Raw genomic sequence first — 26778 nt, forward strand, 5'->3', positions numbered from 1 at the left:
CTCCTCTTGACAATTCAAGAGTAGCCATTATTTACTATTTTACACCTGGGTTTGCTATACATTATTTTTACCCATTTTATAAGAGAATTAACGAAATTGAAAAAAATCCATAAATTTACAAATAAAATCCAGTTTTACTTGATCAAATACCTTTTCAAAATCCGCTATAAATACCATTCCTGGCTTCTTATATGTTTCATGATGTTCTATTATTTCTAGTAGTTGTCGTATATTATCTCCAAAGTATCGTCCATGTAAAAAACCTGTCTGATCATGATAGAATAATTTGTATGTTTTAAGATAATGGCTAAAGTGTTCCACTCTGAAACTGTATAATTGTGTGAAATGTATTAGAATTATAAGACTATAATCCAATAATGTGTGTGTAAGACAAGTTAAGACAAAACACATTGTGTTACTATGTAGCAATGTGAGAAATGTATAGTTGAGACAACAAAGGACAACTGAACTACAGATTACCTATTTATAACTCTGTAAACTGACAACAGGAAAGAGGCCCCTTCAAAGGCCCCTCTAATCTAGGCCCCTTCCAAGGCCCCTCTAATCTAGGGAGGAGAGGAATGGCTAGAAACTGCCAGGCTGGTAGAAAAGTGATAAACTAGGAATGTGAACTGTGGAAAAAGATACAGCCCGCCTAAAAGAAAGGTGGAGTTTCTATTGATAAGAATTCAGTTGTGTGTGTGTGTGTGTGTGTGTGTGTGTGTGTGTGTGTGTGTGTGTGTGTGTGTGTGTGTGTGTGTGTGTGTGTGTGTGTGTGTGTGTGTGTGATAAAGACTGTGTTCTCATTTTTGACTTCAGAGCTCTCTGAATAAAGGACTGATCTATTGCAGACTAGGGCTTTGTCTAATTCTTCATTAACCAGGGTCTTACAAACCTCTGGGAATTGGTCAAAGTTATAAATGATTGTTTAGTTATCATCACTGGGATTGAAAATTCTCGTGACAGATCAGGATGAACAATACCTGGTAAAACCCTTTTAATTCTGAGTGCTATGCATTTTGCTAGTATTTTTGCCACAGCATTGAAGTGGATAGACTGGGTCTTTATATTTGCCATCTGGGTCTTGTTTTAATAATAGAGAAATCAGACCTTCCTGCTGAGTACCTGTCAGACTACCATTTCTATAGGAGTAGTTAAAACAATCTAACAATGGAGCTTTTAGTATATCAAAAAATACTTGATTTACCTCTACCGGTATGCCATCAAGCCCTGGGTTTTTTCCAGACTGAAAGGATTTAATAGCCTCAAAAAGTTCTACCTCTGTAATTTGGCCTTCGCCCTGATCTTTCTGTACATTTGTTAATTTCAATTTTTTTATATTATTTGGAAAGAACTCCTTACCATAATCTTCATTCAGTGGGAAAGGATGAGACGGAAAAGAGAACATCTGCCTAAAATAATTAGCTTCCTCTTTTAAAATATCATTCGGAGAATCATAGATGACTCCGTCTTCAGTAATGAGTTTCTGCAAATTCTTTTTGTTAGCGTTCCTATATTGGAGATTCAGGAAGAATTTTGTGCATTTTTCTCCATATTCCATACAGTTAGCTTTATTTTTGTAATAGATTACATTAGATTGTTCTTGAATAAGTTCCTCAAGTTCTATTTGTTTTTCCTCTAACTTATTTTGTATCTCTGTAGTATCATTTTTATTGCTATCTACCTGTACTATTAGTTCATGGATTTCCCTTGTTAGTCTTGGCTCTTTAGCCAGAAACTGCTTTTTTATTATGGATGAATATTGAATTGAATGACCCCTGAAGGTACATTTAAAGGTATCCCAAAAAATAAGGGGATTTGCTGAACCTATATTATACTGGAAACATTCAGTTATAAATTATTTTGTCTTAGTTAAAAATAAGTTGTCCTCCAGTAAACTTTGATTAAATTTCCAATATCAGTCTGGAAAAAACCCAGGGCTTGATGGCATACTGGTAGAGGTATATCAAGTATTTTTCCACGTGGAAAATCTATACGAGTTATGTGAATGCCAATTAGATGATGATCCGATCGCATTCTGTCTCCTATTAAAACTTTTTTAACCTTTGATGCAAGAGAGAAAGAGACAAGAAAGTAGTCAAGACGACTAGCTTGATTAAGTCTCCATGTATATCTCACTAGGTCAGGGTTTTTTAGTCTCCAAATATCCACTATTTCTAATGTGTCTATAATATTTCTGATTTCCTTAAGGGCACGGTGATGATAGTTTGTAGAGTGATTACCTTTACGGTCCATTGAGGTACTTAACACTGTGTTATAGTCTCCTACCATAATGATTAGATCATTTGTTGCCTGTAAGTTCAATAAATTGGTATAAATGTTTTCGAAGAAGTGTGGATCATCCTGATTTGGACCATATAAATTAATGAGCCAAATCTCTTTTTCGTCCACTTTCATATTCAAAAGGATCCACCTTCCTTGCGAATCATTCCTGACTATTTGCACATTCAGATCGAAATTATTGTTAATTAATATCATGACACCCTTTCCCCATTCCTTTTTCCACGCAACTTCATCTAAGGATGTAGAGTGAGTTTCCTGTAAACAGTATATGTTATATTCCTTTTCTTTTAGCCATGTAAAGACTGATCTTCTTTTTTTATAATCTGCTAAACCATTACAATTATAACTGGCTATACTTATTTCACCCCTTACCATAACTAGATACTATTCTCAGTCTAAATTGACCATAATTAGTGCTTGTAAAGTTACTGCCATCAGAGGTATTATGAAGGTCAAAACTAGAGTTTTCAAATGTCTGATATTTAGAATTCAAGAAATAGGTTCTAGCAATATTTGTTTTATTCCCTTGCCTGTGAGCCAATGCCACAGATGATAGAAAATTGAGACAAGATATTATGTGTGTGGCAAATCTGAGTAGGTTGATGTGTATGATATTGGATGGGATATAGTGAGAGTGTGTACAATGTCTGTATAAGAGTAAGACTATAATCTGTGATGTCCAAATAAATAACAACACTGCCAATTCGCATGGTTGAGTGTCTATGTGTGTAACATGTAGTGCGTATAGCCTTGATATTCATGATGATAATTGTAATCCATATCGTATCACCATCATAGTTTCATCATAATTATGTTTAACATAATTGAAAAACATATCCCAGCATTTCCATAGCAATTGACGTTTCACATGATCATGAAAGAAACCTTACATTACTCTAGAGACGACTTCACTACAGTACAAATGTATTCCATACAATATGTTATTATTCCCCAATGCCCCTATTCTGATAACTTCCCCTTGCTTGTTGTAAACATATACACTGCTCAAAAGAATAAAGGGAACACTTAAACAACACAATGTAACTCCAAGTCAATCACACTTCTGTGAAATCAAACTGTCCACTTAGGAAGCAACACTGATTGACAATAAATGTCACATGCTGTTGTGCAAATGGAATAGACAACAGTTGGAAATTATAGGCAATTAGCAAGACACCCCCAATAAAGGAGTGGTTGTGCAGGTGGTGACCACAGACCACTTCTCAGTTCCTATGCTTCCTGGCTGATGTTTTGGTCACTTTTGAATGCTGGCGGTGCTTTCACTCTAGTGGTAGCATGAGACGGAGTCTACAACCCACACAAGTGGCTCAGGTAGTGCAGCTCATCCAGGATGGCACATCAATGCGAGCTGTGGCAAGAAGGTTTGCTGTGTCTGTCAGCATAGTGTCCAGAGCATGGAGGCGCTACCAGGAGACAGGCCAGTACATCAGGAGATGTGGAGGAGGCCGTAGGAGGGCAACAACCCAGCAGCAGGACCGCTACCTCCGCCTTTGTGCAAGGAGGAGCAGGAGGAGCACTGCCAGAGCCCTGCAAAATGACCTCCAGCAGGCCACAAATGTGCATGTGTCTGCTCAAACGGTCAGAAACAGAGTCCATGAGGGTGGTATGAGGGCCCGACGTCCACAGGTGGGGGTTGTGCTTACAGCCCAACACTGTGCAGGACGTTTGGCATTTGCCAGAAAACACCAAGGTTGGCAAATTTGCCACTGGCGCCCTGTGCTCTTCACAGATGAAAGCAGGTTCACACTGAGCACGTGACAGACGTGACAGAGTCTGGAGACGCCGTGGAGAACGTTCTGCTGCCTGAAACATCCTCCAGCATGACCGGTTTGGCAGTGGGTCAGTCATGGTGTGGGGTGGCATTTCTTTGGGGGGCCGCACAGCCCTCCATGTGCTCGCCAGAGGTAGCCTGACTGCCATTAGGTACCGAGATGAGATCCTCAGACCCCTTGTGAGACCATATGCTGGTGCGGTTGGCCCTGGGTTCCTCCTAATTTTTATTTATTTATTTTATTTTACCGTTATTTTACCAGGTAAGTTGACTGAGAACACATTCTCATTTACAGCAACGACCTGGGGAATAGTTACAGGGGAGAGGAGGGGGATGAATGAGCCAATTGTAATGCAAGACAATGCTAGACCTCATTTGGCTGTAGTGTGTCAGCAGTTCCTGCAAGAGGATGGCATTGATGCTATGGACTGGCCCGCCCATTCCCCAGACCTGAATCCAATTGAGCACATCTGGCACATCATGTCTCGCTCCATCCACCAACGCCACGTTGCACCACAGACTGTCCAGGAGTTGGCGGATGCTTTAGTCCAGGTCTGGGAGGAGATCCCTCAGGAGACCATCCGCCACCTCATCAGGAGCATGCCCAGGCGTTGTAGGGAGGTCATACAGGCACGTGGCGGCCACACAAACTACTGAGCCTCATTTTGACTTGTTTTAAGGACATTATATCAAAGTTGGATCAGCCTGTAGTGTGGTTTTCCACTTTAATTTTGAGTGTGACTCCAAATCCAGACCTCCAGGGGTTGATAAATTGGATTTCCAATGATTATTTTTGTGTGATTTTGTTGTCAGCACATTCAACTATGTAAAGAAAAAAGGATTTAATAAGATTATTTCTTTCATTCAGATCTAGGATGTGTTGTTTAAGTGTTCCCTTTATTTTTTTGAGCAGTATATAAACTTGTAGACAAATACAAAAAAGATAGACAAACAATAAACACATAAAATTATAAAACAGTTCTCGACAATAGAAAGAAAGGGAGAGAAGAGATGAGAAAAGAGAGAAAGAGAGAGAGAGGAGAGCGAGATCAGGTGTGTGTGTGTGTGTGTATGTATAAGTCCGTATGTGTAAGCAAGAATGTAATTGAGTACGTGTGTGTTCATATCCACTTCATAATGTTCAGATCATTTTACAGTTCCCATACCTTTTTTTTTACTCGTAAGCTGAAGTCCCTGTAGAATTTAGTACAGCCACGGTGTTATGGAGCTGTCTCGGAATAGCTGTCCATCTATAAAGAGTTTGTCCACAATGATAAAGGCACGCCTTTGTTGTCTTTGTACCGGATACAGTCTCTTACGACGTTCGTTTATCTCCCTTAGAAATTGGTCAGTGAGACCGAATTTGGTCCCTTTAAACTCCTTTTCTCTGCTTTTGATCAGCTCCTTTTGTTGGTAGTGTTCAAATTTTGCTATGATCGGTCGGGGACCCTTGGTCTTGTCGCTCCGAGCTCCAAGTCTGTGTACTCGGTGGAAAGCCACCTTGTTTACAGACTCTATAGGAAGTTTCAAGGCGGATTGCATGAATTCTCTGATCCCGCCCTCTGGATTATTGGATGCGTCCACAGGAATCCCAGAAAAAAATAGATTTTCACGCATGTCTAGTAGCGACTCCTTCATCACCCTGTTTTCCCTGAGTAGACAATCCATGTTGGAATCATGGATTTTTACCTTGGCTGTGAGTGTCTTGTTTTCTCTTTGGAGCATGAGAATTTCACTCTGGCTGAATTCCAAACTCCCCCTCAGCCCTGCTAAGTAAATCGTCCATGTCTGTAGATTAATCTGTTTTTATTTTTTTGTCGGGTTAAGGTTATTTTGTGAGGTGGTCAGATCTTTCCATGAAGGAGTATGTTGTTCCTCCATAGCATAAAGCTGTTGGTACTCGTCGATTTCCCTCAGGATCTCATTCAACCAGTTGTTTTACGAAAAGATAACAATGAGTCTTTCCCACGACGACGTAAGGTGTCTGTAGTACAGCCAGCTAGCACTCGCTGAATCCACGCAACAACAAAAAAGGAACACAAATGTGCAGTCCCAGCCGCAAAGGCTAACCGCGTCGTGGAATCCTTAGCAACAAAACTTTTGTAAGGATTAACATCGATTTATAAAATGTTTTAATGTAAACAACAAACCGAGTGTAGACAGTACAATGTCCTGTTGCGCGCTCTGATGACGTTTAAAATACTTTTAGACTGTTACTCAAGTAGTATTTTACTGGGTGGCTTTCACTTTTACCTTGATAGGAAAGGACTCAAGTATCTTTACTTTTACTCACATATGACAATTAGGTACTTTTTCCATCACTGCCTGCAATGCTTCCAATGTTAATTCCTGAACTCCCAAAAACCTTTCAGCCGCACATACAATTCATCTTTACAATCGGTATCCTTCAACTGGTGAACGATGTTATGAATCTCAACAGGCTGCGGGCCATCCACTGCCATCGCTTCCTCAGCACCAATCGCTCTTTCAACTATTTCCCGCGCCGCACAGCAGGAGAACTACTGTACAGTCATGGCCAAAAGTTTTGAGAATGACACAAATATACATTTTCTCAAAGTCTGCTGCCTCAGTTTGTATGATGGCAATTTGCATATACTCCAGAATGTTATGAAAAGTGATCAGATTAATTGCAATTAATTGTAGTCTCTATTTGCCATACAAATGAACTGAATCCCCCAAAAACATTTCCACTGCATTTCAGCCCTGCCACAAAAGGACCAGCTGACATCATGTCAGTGATTCTCTCGTTAACACAGGTGTGAGTGTTGACGAGGACAAGGCTGGAGATCACTCTGTCATGCTGATTGAGTTCGAATAACAGACTACAAGCTTCAAAAGGAGGGTGGTGCTTGGAATCATTGTTCTTCCTCTGTCAATCGTGGTTACCTGCAAGGAAACATGTGCCGTCATCATTGCTTTGCACAAAAAGGGCTTCACAGGCAAGGATATTGCTGCCAGTAAGATTGCACCTAAATCAACCATTTATCGGATCATCAAGAACTTCAAGGAGAGCGGTTCAATTGTTGAGAAGAAGGCTTCAGGGCGCCCAAGAAAGTCCAGCAAGCGCCAGGACCGTCTCCTAAAGTTGATTCAGCTGCGGGATCGGGGCACCACCAGTACAGAGCTTGCTCAGGAATGGCAGCAGGCAAGTGTGAGTGCATCTGCACGCACAGTGAGACAAAGACTTTTGGAGGATGGCCTGGTGTCAAGAAGGGCAGCAAAGAAGCCACTTCTCTCCAGGAAAAACATCAGGGACAGACTGATATTCTGCAAAAGGTACAGGGATTGGACTGCTGAGGACTGGGGTAAAGTCATTTTCTCTGATGAATCCCCTTTCCGATTGTTTGGGGCATCCGGAAAAAGCTTGTCCGGAGAAGACGAGATGAGCGCTACCATCAGTCCTGTGTCATGCCAACAGTAAAGCATCCTGAGACCATTCATGTGTGGGGTTGCTTCTCAGCCAAGGGAGTGGGCTCACTCCCAATTGTGCCTGAGAACACAGCCATGAATAAAGAATGGTACCAACACATCCTCTGAGAGCAACTTCTCCCAACCATCCAGGAACAGTTTGGTGACGAACAATGTCTTTTCCAGCATGATGGAGCACCTTGCCATAAGGTAAAAGTGATAACTAAGTGGCTCGGGGGAACAAAACAGATATTTTGGGTCCATGGCTAGGAAACTCCCCAGACCTTAATCCCATTGAGAACTTGTGGTCAATCCACAAGAGGCGGGTGGACAAACAATAACCCACAAATTCTGACAAACTCCAAGCATTGATTATGCAAGAATGGGCTGCCATCAGTCAGGATGTGGCCCAGAAGTTAATTGACAGCATGCCAAGGCGGATTGCAGAGGTCTTGAAAAAGAAGGGTCAACACTGCAAATATTGACTCTTTGCATCAACTTCATGTAATTGTCAATAAAAGCCTTTGACACTTATGAAATGCTTGTAATTATACTTCAGTATTCCATAGTAACATCTGACAAAAATATCTAGACACTGAAGCAGCAAACTTTGTGAAAATTAATATTTCTGTCATTCTCAAAACTTTTGGCCACGACTGTACAGTTTCTTGATGTGGATGTTCCCTAATATAATAAAAATTGCTAATACTAATACAGAGATAACCACTGCTCTACCTAGGTGTTTTAATGTGGGTAATACAGAGAAAATACTAATACCAAGATAACCACTGATCTACCGAGGTGTTTTAATGTGGGTAAAACAGAGATAATACTAATACTGAGATAACCACTGCTCTACCTAGGTGTTTTAATGTGACTAATACAGAGATAATACTAATACCGAGATAACCACTGTTATATGTTTCTATAACGCTCCTGTGGCGGGCCGGGCGCAGTGCACGCTGACCAGGTCGTTACGTGTACGGTGTTTCCTCCAACACATTGGTGCGGCTGGCTTCCGGGTTGGATGTACGCTGTGTCAAGAAGCAGTGCGGCTTGGTTGGGTTGTGTTTCGGAGGACGCATGACTCTCGACCTTCGCCTCTCCCGAGTCCGTACGGGAGTTGCAGCGATGAGACAAGACAGTAACTACTACCAATTGGATACCATGAAATTGGGGAGAAAAAGGGGGTAAAATAATTTAAAAAATGAATTTGTTCTTAACTGACTTGCCTAGATAAATAAAGATTAAATAAAACAATAAAAAAGTGTGATGCATTGCCAGCAAAGCCACTACACAACATAACACTAAACAATACATTAATTGCACTGAAACAGTGCCCACAAACTGTTAGGGCCTACATAAAGCTGTCCCAACAACTTACCACTGCTACACCTGGCTATCAGCAGAGCCTTGTCTGGCAGCGAAACAGTTCATTCAGCCTCATTCACTGCCTTTTAAAAAAACATGGCTGACTTGCTTAAACAAATGTGGTTTCTACTAACAATTGAGATGTACAAACTATGGCATTAGGGGACGACAAGCGGATAAGAGGCCATCTGTAATTTCGATTCAGACATTAATGAGCGAGCTAGGACGGACATATTCAATATAACTATTTGTTCAGCCCTTTTGAAATGTACAGCGACAGAATTCAGAACATGGGCCGTTCTTACAGTGTTCTCCCTGTACGCCAAGTCAGAACCGTAGGATACATAAAAGGGCATACATGCAGACAATGAAAATTCTTACAATGATTACATTTCTCAAAAACAGGTTATAGGCTACATGTGAACCACCAAGTCAGAACAGTAAGCAAAATTAAGAGGTGAAAATAGACAAAATTACAAGGGTGAGGCACAAGGGCTACTAACATCTTACTACACAACATACACTTAGTATTACTTTCATAGCTACGGTATACATATCTCCCTGGCATATTACATCATTTATGCAGCAGCATACAAGACATTTTTGGACCTTATTGTTCTGTGCTCACTTGAACAGGAAGGTGGCACGGCAGTCCTTCGTGGGCATATTTGTCATCAAACTATATAATCAAAGTCTGGCATTCTCTGGATTTATGGTGCTTTCAAGACAACTGAGAACTCGAAGGGAAAAAAATGGAATCACGATGACGTCAGTGATCTTCAGGTCGTAGCTGTAGAAAGAGGCTCGAGTTCCCAATTTACAATTCCGAGTTGGATGAAAGTTTAAAACGTATTTTCTCAGTCGTAGCTTGTTTTTGCCCCGAGTTCCCAGTTGTCTTGAACTCACTCAAGTCAGATTTTGCAGTTCCGAGTTAAATTGTTTTGTGCGCGGCACAAATCAAGCTTCATTGACAGCATGGCCAATGTTGAATGTTTACAGTTTTAAACTAGGAAAGACTTGGGACCACACAGCCACTCCACTGAATAGCAGGCTAATGATTGCTTTGCAATGCTTGCAGTTAGCCACTGATTCCTTCCAAACCACTCATTGTTGAATTTGCAATTTCCAACTTGTTGTGTAATGTTTGTCCAATGGCCGACGAGCACCGATGCGTTTTATCTATAATTTCTCTTCATATGACAAAGATTAAAAAGGATTTGCTAGTAGATTGTCGACTTGATTCATGATGATGACTGCTAGCTCAGATTTTGAAAGTATGATGATCAAAGCGACTGTAGATATAACATGATTTGCTGTTATCTGGTCATTATCTGGTCATTATCATTATCTGTCGACAATGACCTTGAGCCTTCTTGGATGGGCACGTCTAATGTAACTCTATGGCAGCACCCAAGGGGCTTGAATTTTCAGGTTCTACCCTTAAACTTGGCAGTGATGTATTGTCCCCATGAATGACAGAACACTGAGCCAATCACAGCACAACGCTCCGTATTTTCTGCTGGCTTGCCACACCTCCACAGAAAGTACTGAGCTAGGCTGAAACACCTGCATTTTGGAGCTGCCGTACTCAAGAAAACAAAATAGAGACCATGTTTGTATGCGGCTTTATTAATAACTCAATTATATATGTATTTTTTACATTGTTTGCAAACAGATCATTTTATTCTCACTTTTTTATTGCTAAAACTGTGGGGCTCAAAACAGGTGGTCCACCTGCCCTGAATGATGGGTCACCACTGAACTCATCTAGAACACTGCAGTCCGTCTGGGTGTTTAACCTTCCCAAGTTCCCCCATGTCACCCTGCTCCTCCGTACATTCCACTGGCTTCCAGTTGAAGCTCACATTCACTACAAGACAATGGTGCTTACCTACGGTGCAGCAAGAGGAACTGCCCCATCTCTACCTTCAGGCTATGCTCAAACCCTATATCCCAACCTGAGCACTCAGTTCTGCCACCTCTGGTCTCATGGCCGTCCCACTGCTACAGGAGGTCAAGCTCCCTCTCAGCCCAGTCAAAGCACTTCTCTGTCCTGGTACCCCAATGGTGGCACCAGCTTCCCTCTGATGCTAGGACAGCAGAGTCCCTGCCCATCTGCCCGAAAAGGTCTGAAACCCTACGTCTTTAAAGAGTATCCCTCCCCCAAAATACAAATAATAATAATAATAATAGAAATAATAATAATGTGACACTGGTCCTACTAACACTGACTAATTGAGGAGAAATGTATTTACTGTGATATGTGGTTGTCTCACCTGGCTATGTTAAGATGAATGTACTTAATGTGCTGGTGACATCACAGGGTCAGAGAGAACTCCTGACTTGTAGTCATACAAAAACACTCCCTGCACTCAGCCCATAAGAACCATTCATACTGTCAGATCTAATATGAAGTACTGAATACAACCATAAGAACCATTCATACTGTCAGATCTAATATGAAGAACTGAATACAACCATAAGAACCATTCATACTGTCAGATCTAATATGAAGAACTGAATACAACCATAAGAACCATTCATACTGTCAGATCTAATATGAAGAACTGAATACTAAAGAGAAGAAGAGATTGACCAGTACATATTCATGTAACTTTATTTTTCATTGGCAGATCAATAAAGTTTGCTTCAATGCAGTTATCCAAACACATTCATGATCAGTAACTAAAATAACTCATCTAGTTTTAAAGACAATTAATAAACACATGTATTCACAAATACGTAACATTGCAAAAATCAGAAACTTTCTGTCCAAAAATGATGCAGAAAAATTAATCCATGCTTTTGTTACTTCTAGGTTGGACTACTGCAATGCTCTACTTTCCGGCTACCCGGATAAAGCACTAAATAAACTTCAGTTAGTGCCAAATAAGGCTGCTACAGTCCTGACTAGATCCAAAAAATGTGATCATATTACTCCAGTGCTAGCCTCCCTACACTGGCTTCCTGTTAAGGCAAGGGCTGATTTCAAGGTTTTACTGCTAACCTACAAAGCATTACATGGGGATGCTCCAACCTATCTTTCCGATTTGGTCCTGCCGTACATACCTACACGTACGCTACGGTCACAAGACGCAGGGCTCCAAATTGTCCCTAGAATTTCTAAGCAAACACCTGGAGGCAGGGCTTTCTCCTATAGAGCTCAATTTTTATGGAATGCTGTCTCTGCCTGGCCGGTTCCCCTCTCTCCACTGGGATTCTCTGCCTCTAACCCTATTACAGGGGCTGAGTCACTGGCTTATTGGTGTTCTTCCATGCCATCCCTAGGAGGAGTCGCGTCACTTGAGTGGGTTGAGTCACTGACGTGATCTTCCTGTCTGGGTTGGTGCCCCCCCTTGGGTTGTGCCGTGGCGGAGATCTTTGTGGGCTATACTCGGCCTTGTCTCAGGACGGTAAGTTGGTGGTTGAAGATATCGCTCTAGTGGTGTGGGGGCTGTGCTTTGGCAAAGTGGGTGGGGTTATATCCTGCCTGTTTGGCCCTGTCCGGGGGTATCATCGGATGGGGCCACAGTGTCTCCTGACCCCTCCTGTCTCAGCCTCCAGTATTTATGCTGCAGTAGTTTATGTGTCGGGGGGGCTGGGTCAGTTTGTTCTATCTGGAGTATTTCTCCTGTCTTATCCGGTGTCCTGTGTGAATCTAAGTATGCTCTCTCTAATTCTCTCTTTCTTTCTCTCTCTCGGAGGACCTGAGCCCTAGGACCTTGCCTCAGGACTACCTGGCATGATGACTCCTTGCTGTCCCCAGTCCACCTGGCCGTGCTGCTGCTCCAGTTTCAACTAGTCTTCCTCCGACCAACCATGGAAGCTCCATCAGTCTGACAGCAGGTCCTCTTACTATGGGACCAACCATGGAAGCTCCATCAGTCTGACAGTAGGTCCTCTTACTACAGGACCAACCATGGAAGCACCATCAGTCTGCCCTGTAGTTCCACCAGTCTGTCTTACAGGGGGGGGCAGTGCCCCTGTGACAACAATTTTGGACCCCCTTGTGGCCCCCCTAAATGTGGCGTATGAAATAATTTTTACATAACATTTTTTTGCTATCGTTCTTTTTTACATCCGTTATTAGACAGTGGCAACGCGGAACACTAATGATTATGAACATGGTCTTTTGCTTGCTAATGCCTGCAATGCAGTGAAGAAAACGATATGATACCAATAAAGTCTAATGTAACTGGCCCCTCTAGCAGTACAACAGGCCCCAGCTTGGCCCCCCCAGTTGAAATGGTCTAGAACCGCTGCTTACAGTCTCTGCATATGATACATCATGACGGATTCTATATCTCTGAGCATCTCTCTGCACCTGGCATCCACCAAATGCTGCTCTGTGTCCTCCGCACAATTGCAACACTTAACCGTCACATTGCTCCAACATGCACTGTAATCATGTTCCCCACCACACTTGGCACATCTTTCCACTCAACAGCTACATGTCCCATTCTTTGGCATTTAAAAACACTGATGATTCACCGTTGCTGCTCCAGTTTCAACTGTTCTGCTATGGAACCCTGACCTGTTCACCGGACGTGCTACCTGTCCCAGACCTGCTGTTTTCAACTCTCTAGAGACAGCAGGAGTGGTAGAGATACTCTGAATGATCGGCAATGAAAAGCCAACTGACATTTACTCGAGGTGCTGACTTGCTGCACCCTCGACAACTACTGTGATTATTATTATTTGACCATGCTGGTCATTTATGAACATTTGAACATCTTGGCCATGTTCTGTTATAATCTCCACCAGGCACAGCCAGAAGAGGACTGGCCACCCCTCATAGCCTGGTTCCTCTCTAGGTTTCTTCCTAGGTTTTGGCCTTTCTAGTGAGTTTTTCCTAGCCACCGTGCTTCTACACCTGAATTGCCTGCTGTTTGTGGTTTTAGGCTGGGTTTCTGCACAGCACTTTGAGATATCAGCTGATGTAAGAAGGGCTATATAAATAAATCTGATTAGATTTATTCATTTCATAAGTTGTATCATTAAATCAAGTTGTAAAATAATCCCCCCCAAACTAGTGGTGAAAAGTGATCATCACACCATCTCTATCTGATACATGTTAGGGGCGGAAGGTAGCCTAGTGGTTAGAGTGTTGGGCCAGTAACCAAAAAGTTGCTAGCTCGAATCCCCGAGGTGACAAGGTAAAAAAATCTGTCATTCAACCTCTGAACAAGGCAGTTAACCCAGTGTTCCTAGGCCATCATTGTAAATAAGAATGTGTTCTTAACTGACTTGCCTAGCTAAATAAAGGTAAAAAACAAAAAAAGTGTCTACTAGCTCATTCCCAAAGAATACTGCAGAGGGACAACCTGGTCTCAGAGCAAAACGTATTATATGTTACAAAAACATCCGTGCCATTCCATTTAGTATGTTACATTACATTGGCCTACCAATATAAGCTGAACTAAAATATAAACAAAACAAGTAAAGTGTTGCTTCCATGAGCTGAAATAAAAAATTCCAGAAATGTTCCACATGCACAAAAAGCTTATTTCTCTCAAATGTTGTTAACAAATTTGTTCATATCCCTGTTAGTGAGCATTTCAGCCTTTGTCAAGATAATCCATCCACCTGACAGGTGTGGCATATCAAGAAGCTGATAAAACAGCATGATCATTACACAGGTGCACCTTGTGCTGGGGCCAATAAAAGGCCACACAACACAATGTCACAGATGTCTCAAGTTCAGGGAATGTGCAATTGGGGGGGTAGTATTTATGTCTGTAATAAAGACCTTTTGTGGGGAAAAACTCTTTCTGATTGGCTGGGCCTTGCTCCCAAGTGGGCCTATACCCTCCCAAGTCCCACCCATGGCTGAGCCCCTGCCCAGTCATGTGAAATCCATAGATTAGGACCTCATTTATTTATTTCAATTGACTGATTTCCTTATACGAACTGTAAATCGTTGAAATTGTTGCATTTAGATTGTTTTTCAGTATAATACGACTTGTAGAATTACAATTCGTATGTAAGTTTATGCATTGCTATTCATACAATATGTTATGAACTTGTAATATGTATGATATGTTACGAATTCCAATTTGTTGTTGCTAACGTTAGCTGGGTGAGGGGTTTAAGGTAGAGTTAAATGGGTTTAGGGGAAAGGTTAGCTAACATGCTAAGTAGTTGCATGCTACGCTAACATGCTAATTAATAGCTAAAAAGAAGTAAGTAGTTGCAAAGTTGATAATTAGCTAAAATCCTCCGTGATGAGATTCAAACACGCAACCTTTGGCTAGACATTTGAGTTACACGCCCACCCCTCCACAGAGCAGGAGTAAGGCTTCTCTCCTACCTGTAAACGGTGGTGTGTTTTTAAGCTGCCCAGTTGAAACTCTCCCCACAGACAGAGTCAGACCAGGCTGAGAGGGAAGCAGTACCACCCTGTCAATTGGCAGACTAGTGTTAGTTTTCAAAATGAGAAGCCTCACAGAGGGTATTCAACACTAAGGGCAAATATTTACAGTAGAAGCTAACAAAACAAAACACACTAAAACTGACAAGGTACACACTGACCAGTAAAGAGAGGCTAATATTCTATAATGCTCCCTTTCCTCTGCACAGTTCTCTCATAGTGAGAAACAATAGGATTACAGTGTTCTACACTTTCTTCATTTGATCCACTTCAACTTCTTTCATGAGATGAGAATTAAGTGATGGAGTGACTTTATTCTTAGCTGGTCAGAGAACTGATGAGGCTTTTCTCCTTAATGTATACGTTGGTGTGTTTTTAAGTTGCTCTGGTGAGAGAAACTCTTCCCACAGTCAGAGCAGAAGTAAGGCTTCTCTCCTGTGTGTATTCTCTGATGAAGTTTTAGCTCAGTTGATGTTTTGAAGCATTTTCCACAGTCAGAGCAGTAGTAATGCTTCTCTCCTGTGTGTGTTCTCTGATGTACTTTTAGCTCAGTTGATGTTTTGAAGCATTTTACACATTCAGAGCAGGAGTATGGCCTCTCTCCTGTATGTATACGTTCATGTGATTTCAAGGTACCCGATCGAGAGAAACGTTTTCCACAGTCAGAGCAGTAGTAAGGCTTCTCTCCTGTATGTATACGTTCATGTGATTTCAAGGTACCCGATAGGGAGAAACTCTTCCCACAAACAGAGCAGGAGTAAGGCTTCTCTCCTGTATGTATTTGCTGGTGAGCTTTTAAGTTGGTCTTTTGAGAAAATCTCTCCCCACAGTCAGGGCAGTAGTAAGGCTTCTCTCCCGTATGTATACGTTGGTGTGTTTTTAAGGTATCCAGTCGAGAGAAACTCGCCCCACAGTCAGAGCAGGAGTAAGGCTTCTCTCCTGTGTGTGTTCTCTGATGAAGTTTTAGCACCGTTGATGTTTTGAAGCATTTTACACAGTCGGAACAGGAGTAAGGCTTTTCTCCTGTATGTGTTCTCTGATGAACTTTTAGCTCAGATGATGTTTTGAAGCATTTTCCACAGTCAGAGCAGAAGTAAGACTTCTCTCCTGTGTGTGTTTTCTGATGAACTGTTAGCCCAGTTGATGTTTTGAAGAATTTTCCACAGTCAGAGCAGGAGTATGGCTTCTCTCCTGTATGTATACGTTCATGTGATTTTAAGTTTTCTGATCGGGAGAAACTTTTTCCACAGTCAGAGCAGGAGTAAGGCTTCTCTCCTGTATGTAATTGTTGGTGTGCTTTTAAGTTGGTCTTTTGAGAGAATCTCTCCCCACAGTCAGGGCAGTAGTAAGGCTTCTCTCCCGTATGTATACGTTGGTGTGTTTTTAAGGTATCCAGTCGAGAGAAACTCGCCCCACAGTCAGAGCAGGAGTAAGGCTTCTCTCCTGTGTGTATTTTTAGGTGTATTTTTAGCTTTGATAGAAATGGGAAAATCTCTTCACAATGTGGGCAGTGGTGAGAGCTCTTAGCTCTGTGATCTTCCTGCTGTTGCTCTCTGGATGTAGAGCATGTCTCAAAATGGTATCCTGTGTGAACATCAGAAGAACCAGTCAGTTGGTGTGATATACATGTCAGTCAAATGTATTTTATGAAACCCTTTTACATCAGTAGTTGTCACAAAGTGCTTAACAGAAACCCAGCCTAAATTCCCCAAAAAGCAAGCAATGCAGATGTAGAAGCACAGTGGCCACAAAAAACTCCCTAGAAAGCAGGAACCTAGGAAGAAACCTAGAGAGGAACCAGGCTCAGAGCGGTGACCAGTCCTCTTCTGGCTGTACCGGGTGACAGGTAGCCTAGTGGTTAGAGCAACCGAAAGGTTGCAAGATCGAATCCCCGAGCTGACAAGGTAAAAATCTGTCGTTCTGCCCCGAACAAGGCCGTTAACCCACTGTTCCTAGGCCGTCATTGAAAATAAGAATTTGTTCTTAACTGACTTGCCTAGTTAAATAAAGGTTAAAAAAACAATAAAAAATAAAATAAAATACACTACCATTCAAAAGTTTGGGGTCACTTGGAAATGTCCTTGTTTTCGAAAGAAAAGTAGATTTTTTTGTCCGTTAAAATAATGTCAAATTGATCAGAAATACAGTGTAGACATTGTTAATGTTGTAAATGACTATTGTAGCTGGAAACGCCTGAAGATCTCGTAAAACGCTGTGTACTACTCCCTTCACAGAACAGCACAAACTGGCTCTAACCAGAATAGTGTCTAGAAGGCCAGCATCCCGGAGTCACCTCTTCACTGTTGACTTTGAGACTGGTGTTCTGCAGGTACTATTTAATGAAGCTGCCAGTTGAGGACTTGTGAGACGTCTGTTTCTCAAACGAGACACTCTAATGTACTTGTCCTCTTGCCCAGTTGTGCACCAGGGCCTCCCACTCCTCTTTCTATTCTGGTTAGAGCCAGTTTGCGCTGTTCTGTGATGGGAGTAGTACACAGCGTTGTACGAGATATTCAGTTTCTTGGCAATTTCTTGCATGGAATAGCCTTCATTTCTCAGAACAAGAATAGACTGACGAGTTTCAGAAGAAAGGTCTTTGTTTCTGGCCATTTTGAGGAGGTAATCGAACCTACAAATGCTCCAGATTGATCAATTAGTCTATTAAAATTATAAACTTGGATTAGCTAACACAACATGCCATTGGATCACAGGAGTGATGGTTGCTGATAATGGGCCTCTGTACACCTACGTAGATATTCTTTTTTTTTTTAAATCAGCAGTTTCCAGCTACAATAGTCATTTACAACATTAACAATGTCTACACTGTATTAATGATCAATTTGATGTTATTTTAATGGACAATTTTTTAAAACTTTTCTTTACTTACTTTTCAACGGTAGTGTATGTATTCATTTCAGTAGGCTGTATGGGAATACAACTATTCTAAAACTGGGTAGGAGTCAAAAACTACAAAGAGACAAAGTCATGAAAATGATGAGCTATATTATCCTCCACTCACTATCACAAGGGTTAGAAACTACACAGACTCATTTCATAGAACTTTAAACCACTGGCAGTTTGTCTACTTCACTTCTTTAGTCTACTCTCTGATCTCTCCAGACAGCCCAGTTAATAAACCAAATGCTGGCAATACTGGTGTCATCCATATAAGTCTCAGTAGCATTAAATAACATCTACAATGCATTCGAAAAGTATTCAGACCTTGACTTTTTCCACATTTTGTTATGTTGATCAGAAATACAGTGTAGACATTGTTAATATTGTAGATGACTATTGTACATGTTAACGGCAGATTTTTTATGTAATATCTACATAGGCGTACAGAGGCCCATTATCAGCAACCATCACTCCTGTAATCCAATGGCATGTTGTGTTACCTAATCCAAGTTTGTCATTAGAAAACCCTTTTGCAATTATGTTAGCACAGGTTTAAACTGTGGTGCTGATTAAAGAAGCAATAAAACTGGCCTTTGCAATTCTGCCTAGAAGGCCAGCATCTCGGAGTCACCTCTTCACTGTTGACGTTGAGACTGGTGATAAGTGACCCCAAACTTTTGAATTGAGCTCAGGTGCATCCTGTTTCCATTGATCATCCTTGAGATGTTTCTACAACTTCATATATAAAAATATTAAACATATATGTATCAGATATAAATCATCAGGATGTGGTAATCTACTGGTTATGTTCAACACTTCTCCAATCGTTGTTGAGATCTGATATTCTGTGCAGCGCAAAACGATACGTAGGCCTAATCCTCAACCAATCATATTTCTCAAATCCTTTTCAGGCTAAATTCCAGCCGAACATGGAGAGGACAGTAATGCCTAACTACACTGAAAAAAACTATAAACGCAACATTTAAAGTGTTGGTCCCATGTTTCATGAGCTGAAATAAAAAATCTCCGAAATTTTCCAATACACACAAAAAAGCTTATTTCTCTCAAATTGTGTGTACAAATAAGTTTACATCCCTATTAGTGAGCATTTCTCCTTTGCCAAGATAATCCATCCACCTGACAGGTGTGACATATCAAGAAGCTGATTAAACAGCATAATCATTACACAGCTGCACCTTGTGCTGGGGACAATAAAAGGACACTTTAAAATGTACAGTTTTGTTACACAACACAATGTCACAGATGACTCAAGTTTTGAGGGAGCGTGCAATTGGCATGCTGACTGCAGGAATGTCAACCAGACCTGTTGCCAGAGAATTGAATGTTAATTCCTCTACCATAAGCTGCCTCCAACGTCGTATTAGAGTATATGGCAGTACGTCCAACCGGCCTCACAATCGTAGACCACGTGTAACAACGTCACCCCAGGACCTCCACATCTGGCTTCTTCACCAGCGGGATCATCTGAGGGGGGGTATTTATGTCTGTAATAAAGCCCTTCTGTGGGGAAAACTCATTCTGATTAGCTGGACCTGGCTCCCCAGTGGGTGGGTCTGGCTTCCAAGTGGGTGGGCCTATGCCTTCCAAGGCCCACTCATGGCTGCAACTCTGCCCAGTCATGTGAAATCTACAGGTTAGGGCCTAATTCATTTCAATTGACTGATGTCCTTATTATATATATATATATATATATATATATTTTAATTACATTTAACCTTTATTTAACTACGCAAGTCAGTAAAGAACAATTCTTACTGACAATGACAGCCTTCCGGAGAACAGTGGGTTAACTGCATTGTTCAGGGGCAGAACGACAGATTTTTACCTTGTCAGCTCAGGGATTCGATCCAGCAACCTTTCGGTTACAGGCCCAACGCTCTAACCACTAGGCTACCTGCCGCCCCTTATATGAACTGTAACTCAGTAAAATCGTTGAAATTGTTGCATGTTGCGTTTATATTTATGTATAATAAACATACAAGAAGCTGGTGAAGAGCTACAAAAGGAAGTAAATAGCCCTATTAGACTGAACGATAAAGGAATTTCATCAAACTTATGAGCTCCCGTGTGGCGCAGAGGTCTAAGGCACTGCATCTCAGTGCTAGAGGCGTCACTACAGACACCCTGGTTAGAGTCCAGGCTGTATCACAACTAGTCGTGATTGGGAGTCCCATAGGGCGGCGCAAAGTTGGCCAAGCGTCGTCCATGTTTGGCCGGTGTAGGCCGTCATTGTAAATAATAATTTGTTGTTAACGGAGTTGCCTAGTTAAATAAAGGTAAATAATAATAATAATTGTTAGGCTCTCCATGAGCATTAGCTGCTACTTCACTCAAACCCGTTTTAAAAAGTCTCCCTGTGTGACATTCCTTGAGACCAACCAGAAATGTTTCCTTGGCCAAATATTCCCAGATTTTCATAAAAACAGCCAAACATGTTCTCTCGTTCTCTCTCACCAAATGTTGTGCGAGGCAAAAGAGTAGGCTAGGTGAGCATCAATCGCTAGTTCGGTGCAGCAGACTGCAGGGGTGTAGTGCTGCAGGAGCGATGAGCCGCCACAATGGTGTTTGTTTAGTAAAGTTAGATCAATGTCTTGGACGATCACCTAATGATTAATTAGTAGTCCACATAACCAAATATTATAGCATAACATTACTGTTACAACAAAAACAACACCTCATTTCTTACGAGATTTTAGGATGGTTTGCTGAATCGTCCCAAACTCAACAGCGCGCGACATTAGGCAGAATGTGCTTTGATTAAAACAAAATACAGGAAGTCTATATAATTTAACACCATCTGCTCTAATTTGCTAACCAAACAGTAATTTAAGAAGATTTAAATGCATATTCACATGAAATTGATTGAGATCAAACCATTGGCCTGCAGACGCAGCTTGGTCATTTCACTGGTAAAACGTGAAGAATTATAATTCAATATTGACAGTGATGATGCCATGGCCTATTTTGAAATGAGGTATGCCTAACTTGGTGATTGAGGGTATGAAACATTTATAACGTTCTTGAGACAATGTGTGGGCATAGGCAGGCGTTACATGTTTACATTTTTTTGCTTCGCTGTGAAGTCTTGAGTGATTCAGGGATGTGTGATGTCAGAATTACAGAATTCAACCTAGCAATAGACTGGGTTACAACTTATGGAGGTCTAATTTATGAAGATAACATAGATAGAACCTGCTCTTACCATGACTAACAGTTGTCCTAATCTTCTCCTCCTCTTCTTCATCTTTAATGTTGACATTCAGCTCCAGTGTTTGACTGCAGTCTTCCAGCTTCACTGATGCCATCTCTGGATCCTGCAGTGCAAACTGGGCTCCACTGTCACAATCAGGACCCAGTGACTGTAGGTTTGGACTCAGTGTGGAAGGAGAAAGGCAGGCTGGGTTTGTCCTCACTTGATGTTACCGGCCTCAGACTTAATCTGAGTCGGCCTGTAGTAATAAAGACAAACGGACACAAAAGTTATTGTCTTGACAGTTCTGGCACTTTATTCTGTAAAAATATTTTCTCTTTTTTCTTGTTCAATTAACTCATTTCAGTAGATCAGGTAGCTAATCCTTGACAAAACATTCACTCACAGACACAAAGTACACATTTTAAATTGCACAACATAAGCCTGCCCCTGTACAAGGCAGTTCTGCCCCTGTACAAGGCAGTTAACCAACTGTTCCTAGGCCGTCAGTAAAAATAAGAATTTGTTCTTAACTGACTTGCCTAGTTAAATAAAGGTAAAATTAAAAAAATAAAATGTATATCTATAGTAGATTTCCTAAATTCACATAAATACATAAATGACTCAAAAACCATTTAGCACAAGGTTGCAGTATGTTGTAGGCAGTACTATGTAAAAAATAATATGAATAACCTTGCCTTTACTGTATTATTTCACTCACAAAAAACCATCGCATTTCCCATTCACACCATAGTAAGAATTATCAGAGTTCGTACAGTGGCAAATTCAAGGACTTAAGTACTTTTTCAAGCACTAATATTTATTTACTTTAAGCCCGTGTGAAAACCCTGAAATACAGATAAATACAGAAACAACTGAATGTGTCTGAATATTAGTACACATGTAAAAAACTGACAATCATTACATTCAGCTTCAAAACTGTAGCGCAACTGAAATGTTCTCTCTCTGATGAGGCACTACCTGCACTGAAGTCCGTTGATGCCGACCTCCTATGGTATCATGGTGGTCCGCAAACAAACGTTTAAGGTTCATGTCTGTCTAATTCTGTACTAAGAAAATAAACAAAGAAATCCCTATTAACTTCTACCACATCCTCCCCTTCCCCCAAAAACCCTCCCACACCCCTAATAAACTTTATCAATAGATCCCTTTCTGTGTTTGCAAACATTGGGGTTTATATCATGCTGAGACAATCCACCCTTAGGTTATCCAGCTTATCAAATACCATGCCAACAGTAACATCTGTTACCACCACCAACAACTCTGCTGAAGTTTACAAGATCACTTTAAACCTGGTATTTCTGCTTTACACAATCCAAGATGTTGATAAGCTTACCAATGAATGCTATGAAGTACATTTTATTCAATATTAAAGTATCCTTTGTCACAGCGCATTTATGGACACAAGATTTCTGAACAGGCCTCGAAACCATGTCAGGACTAGTAGGATGACCAGTTCTGACAGAAGGTTTTCTTACTACGGGACCAACCATGGAAGCTCCATCAGTCTGACAGTAGGTCCTCTTACTACGGGACCAACCATGGAAGCTCCATCAGTCTGACAGTAGGTTCTCTTACTACGGGACCAACCATGGAAGCTCCATCAGTATGACAGAAGGTCCTCTTACTACAGGACCAACCATGGAAGCTCCATCAGTCTGACAGTAGGTCCTCTTACTACGGGACCAACCATGGAAGCTCCATCAGTCTGACAGTAGGTCCTCTTACTACGGGACCAGCCATGGAAGCTCCATCAGTCTGACAGTAGTTCCACCAGTCTGTCTTACAGCCTCTGCATATCATACATCATGACGGGTTCTATATCTCTGAGCATCTCTCTGCACCTGGCATCCACCAAATGCTGCAATGTGTGCCCTCCGCACAATTGCAACACTTAACCGTCACATTGCTCCAACATTCACCGTAATCATGTTCCCCACCACACTTGGCACATCTTTCCACTCAACAGCTACATGTCCCATTCTTTGGCATTTAAAAACACTGATGATTCACCGTTGCTGCTCCAGTTTCAACTCTTCTGCTATGGAACCCTGACCTGTTCACCGGACGTGCTACCTGTCCCAGACCTGCTGTTTTCAACTCTCTAGAGACAGCAGGAGCGGTAGAGATACTCTCAATGATCGGTTATGAAAATCCAACTGACATCCCTGTAGCTCAGTTGGTAGAGCATGGTGTTTGCAATGCCAGGGTTGTGGGTTCCCACGGGGCCAGCACAGAAAAAAAAGGATGAAATGAAAATGTATGCATTCACTACTGTAAGTCGCTCTGTATAAGAGCGTCTGCTAAATGACATTAATGTGCACAGCCAGAAGAAGACTGGCCACCCCTCATAGCCTGGTTCCTCTCAAGGTTTCTTCCTAGGTTCTGGCCTTTCTAGGGAGTTTTCTAGCCACTGTGCTTCTACACCTGCATTGCTTGCTGTTTGGGGTTTCAGGCTGGGATTCTGTACAGCACTTTGTGACATCAGCTGATGTAATAAGGGCTTTATAAATACATTTGAATGGTTGATTGATGAGGCTGGGTCAAATTCTCTGACATTGAAGCTAAGGAATCCTATTCTGTACTTTTCCAGACAAAACCTTTTCAAACCTCAACAGCACTGATAAGCTTTCACTTCTTTAACCCTCTTTCCTACTGATCAACCTTTAGTCTTCAACCACTGTCTCCCTTCACATGTTCTTTAACAATATCATCCATGGACATAGATATTGGTCATCAGAGATTACTCCCTTCAATTTAGCATGGCTTCTGAGCTTCTTCCCATTATGATTTTCCAATTGAAGAATCTTCCCTTGCTGAACCTGACTAGCAGACGATATTAACAATCTACCATTTTCAATGAACGGCCCAGTTTAACTTCCTCTCTTTTTATGGCCTTGGTTAATCAGATAGGGTGTAAATGAGGCCCTGTGGTCTCCTCAAACACCATCCCAACTTTCCACTGTGACACATTATTACTCTAGCTCCCTACCTTGGACCTCTTTAGAGTTTCTATACTACATGCGCCACTGCTTCCAGTATCATTATCTCTGTTCTTCCTATGTCTTTCACCTACAGGCCATTCACATTCTAGGCCCTCATCCTCCCGCTCCATATCATCAGAACTGTCCCCCACATTGATCGCATTCCAGCACAGCTGTTGCTTCTCAAACTCTCTCTCCATTTCCATTGTTTCAGGGGTGTCAAACTCATTCCATTGAGGGCCGAGTCTCCGCAAGTTTTCGTTTTTTCCTTTCAATTAAAACCTAGACAATTAGGTGAGGGGAGTTCCTTACTAATTATTGACCTTAATTAATTAATCAAGTACAAAGGTGGAGAGAAAACCCGCAGACACTCCATGGAATGAGTTTGACACGTGCTCCGATTCATCCGCATTAATCGACGCCATTCCATGCAGTTGGCCTCTCTCTCCAAATGGTGAAGGATAACTTCAGTTAGCTTCCCTCTACTTTGACACTACATCACACAGCCTCATGTCACCATTTCACCACGAGCAAACTCCTAGAAAGACGACCGAAACCGTTGAAGCCGCCATTTGACTAGCCTCGTCCGAACCATCCTGATCTCGCGAGCTTACATTAATGAAACAGTGTATGTAAACTCGCGAGATCAGGATGGTTCGGACGAGGCTATTTACCAGCTCATAAACAACATTTTACACAAAAACCAAGAACACATAAAAACGAACTCAAATAAGTGGAATCTTTATGAAATTACTTTGACGAAATTGTGTCCATACACTCAAACAAACCCAGAGTCTAGCTGTGTGACTTGTAAAATCGTTTTTAATCACGTTCTTCCCTCACTCGGATTGACCCCAAAACAACACATACAATTAAAACCTTTACCAAACGTGATAATACCTTGACGGATTTGTTACCTAGCATATTATATATTCTTTCGACATTAGAAAGTTTAAACGTGCTATTACATACCTACAACAATACATTTGAAACGGACATAACAGCACAGTTCTGTCGTTTTCTACCCGGAACTTCCTGTTCCCCACAACCACAATACAACAGCGTCATCTTCTTCTCTGGTATACTGACATTTACACAAATATAACCTGTCTGCCGCCACCTACTGTACGGTTAGTAAACTGTAGAAAGAAATACATGTCCATTGCGGAAACAACATCAAAACAAAATACAAAAATAGATAAATAAAAACATCCCACTCCTTCAGTCACAGTCCTATTCAAATCACATCCCTACACAGTCTCATGGACCTCGTAGGGAGGAACATCTTCAGTCAGTAATCCCTGCAATCAGTGGTGTAAAGTACTTAAGTAGAAATATTTTAAGTACTGCATAAGTAGTATTTTGGGGTATCTGTACTTTACTTTTGATATTTTTGACAACTTCTACTTTTACTCCACTACATTCCTAAATAAAATAATGTACTTTCTACTCCATACAATTTCCCTGACACTCAAAAGTACTCGTTACATTTGCATGGACAGGAAATGGACAGGAAAATTGTTCAATTCACGCATCCCTACTGCATCTGATCTGGCAGACTCACTAAACAGAAATACTTTGTTTGTAAATTATGGTTGTGATCTTAAATGTAATCTGGAGTGCCAGAGTGCGCTTGGGCGTTCGTAAATTCAGAGCGTTGTCAGATTGTCAGTTCGTATCGGTCTCGGAGCGTTCAGAACCACACTGGACGCTCTGGCGGAGGAGTATGGTTGATTCAAGCTTTCTGACCTCACAACGGCAGTCAAGCATCCAAGCTAACTGGTTAACATTGGCTAGCTTGCTAGCTCCTTCCAGTACAAATGAGAGAACTCTGACCATTTTACTCGCCTTAGCAGAGCTGGTTAGGCTGTGTTTATGTTATCCAGAGCATTGGTGACTTTAACTGTGCTGCAGGCAACAATTTAATTACGTTTTTTTTGCCGACGTTTACTGACACCGGCCGTACGCAAGGGTTGTTAAGCGTTCGTTTTTCATCATCTGCCCTCTGGCAGCCTCAGACCAGAGTGCTCTGAAATCGGAAAATATAGGCAGAGCAAATTTAGGAACGCATCCTATGTCTGAGTGTTGGAGTGTGCCCCTGACTATCCGTACATTTAAACTACAATAAAATCGTTTGCTTAATATAATGAACATTAAATAATTTATACTTTTACTTTTGATACTTAAGTATATTTTAGCGATTACATGTACTTTTGATACTGATGTATATGTCAAACCAAATACTTTTAGACTTTTACTCAAGTAGTATTTTACTGGGTGGCTTTCACTTTTACCTTGATAGGAAAGGACTCAAGTATCTTTACTTTTACTCAAGTATGACAATTGGGTACTTTTTCCACCACTGCCTGCAATGCTTCAAATGTTAATTCCTGAACTA

The 26778-nt window shown here is 41.4% G+C and overlaps 4 protein-coding genes across 9 annotated transcripts in view; 2 read left to right on the forward strand and 2 right to left on the reverse strand.

The window, feature by feature from the left end:
- The window catches only part of LOC115179515 (zinc finger protein OZF), a 919448-nt gene that overhangs the window by 371847 nt on the left and 520823 nt on the right, over positions 1-26778 (forward strand). The window lies entirely within an intron of this gene.
- LOC115179511 (zinc finger protein 665) overlaps positions 1-26778 on the reverse strand; it is a 514676-nt gene that overhangs the window by 324533 nt on the left and 163365 nt on the right. The gene's annotated exons all lie outside the window — the stretch shown is intronic.
- Positions 1-26778, forward strand: part of LOC115179539 (gastrula zinc finger protein XlCGF17.1-like) — a 558171-nt gene that overhangs the window by 64332 nt on the left and 467061 nt on the right. The gene's annotated exons all lie outside the window — the stretch shown is intronic.
- LOC115179522 (zinc finger protein 501-like) lies at positions 15561-25590 on the reverse strand. Its single transcript, XM_029741130.1, has 3 exons — positions 25353-25590; positions 21388-21634; positions 15561-16850 (listed from the first exon to the last, which is right to left on the reverse strand). Exons 2-3 carry the CDS (start codon positions 21488-21490, stop codon positions 15619-15621), a joined length of 1335 nt encoding a protein of 444 aa, XP_029596990.1. The 5' UTR covers positions 21491-21634; positions 25353-25590; the 3' UTR covers positions 15561-15618.

This window comes from Salmo trutta, chromosome 39 (assembly GCF_901001165.1).
Source record: "Salmo trutta chromosome 39, fSalTru1.1, whole genome shotgun sequence".
Lineage (NCBI taxonomy): Eukaryota > Metazoa > Chordata > Actinopteri > Salmoniformes > Salmonidae > Salmo > Salmo trutta.

What these genes read in the sequence shown, in the direction of transcription:
- LOC115179522 (XM_029741130.1), bottom strand. Translation starts at nt 21,490, where the DNA reads ATGGCATCAGTGAAGCTGGAAGACTGCAGTCAAACACTGGAGCTGAAT. An exon ending in TAGGACAACTGTTAGTCATG is followed by an intron (nt 16,851 to 21,387) that starts GTAAGAGCAGGT and finishes ATGTTCACACAG; the next exon opens with GATACCATTTTGAGACATGC.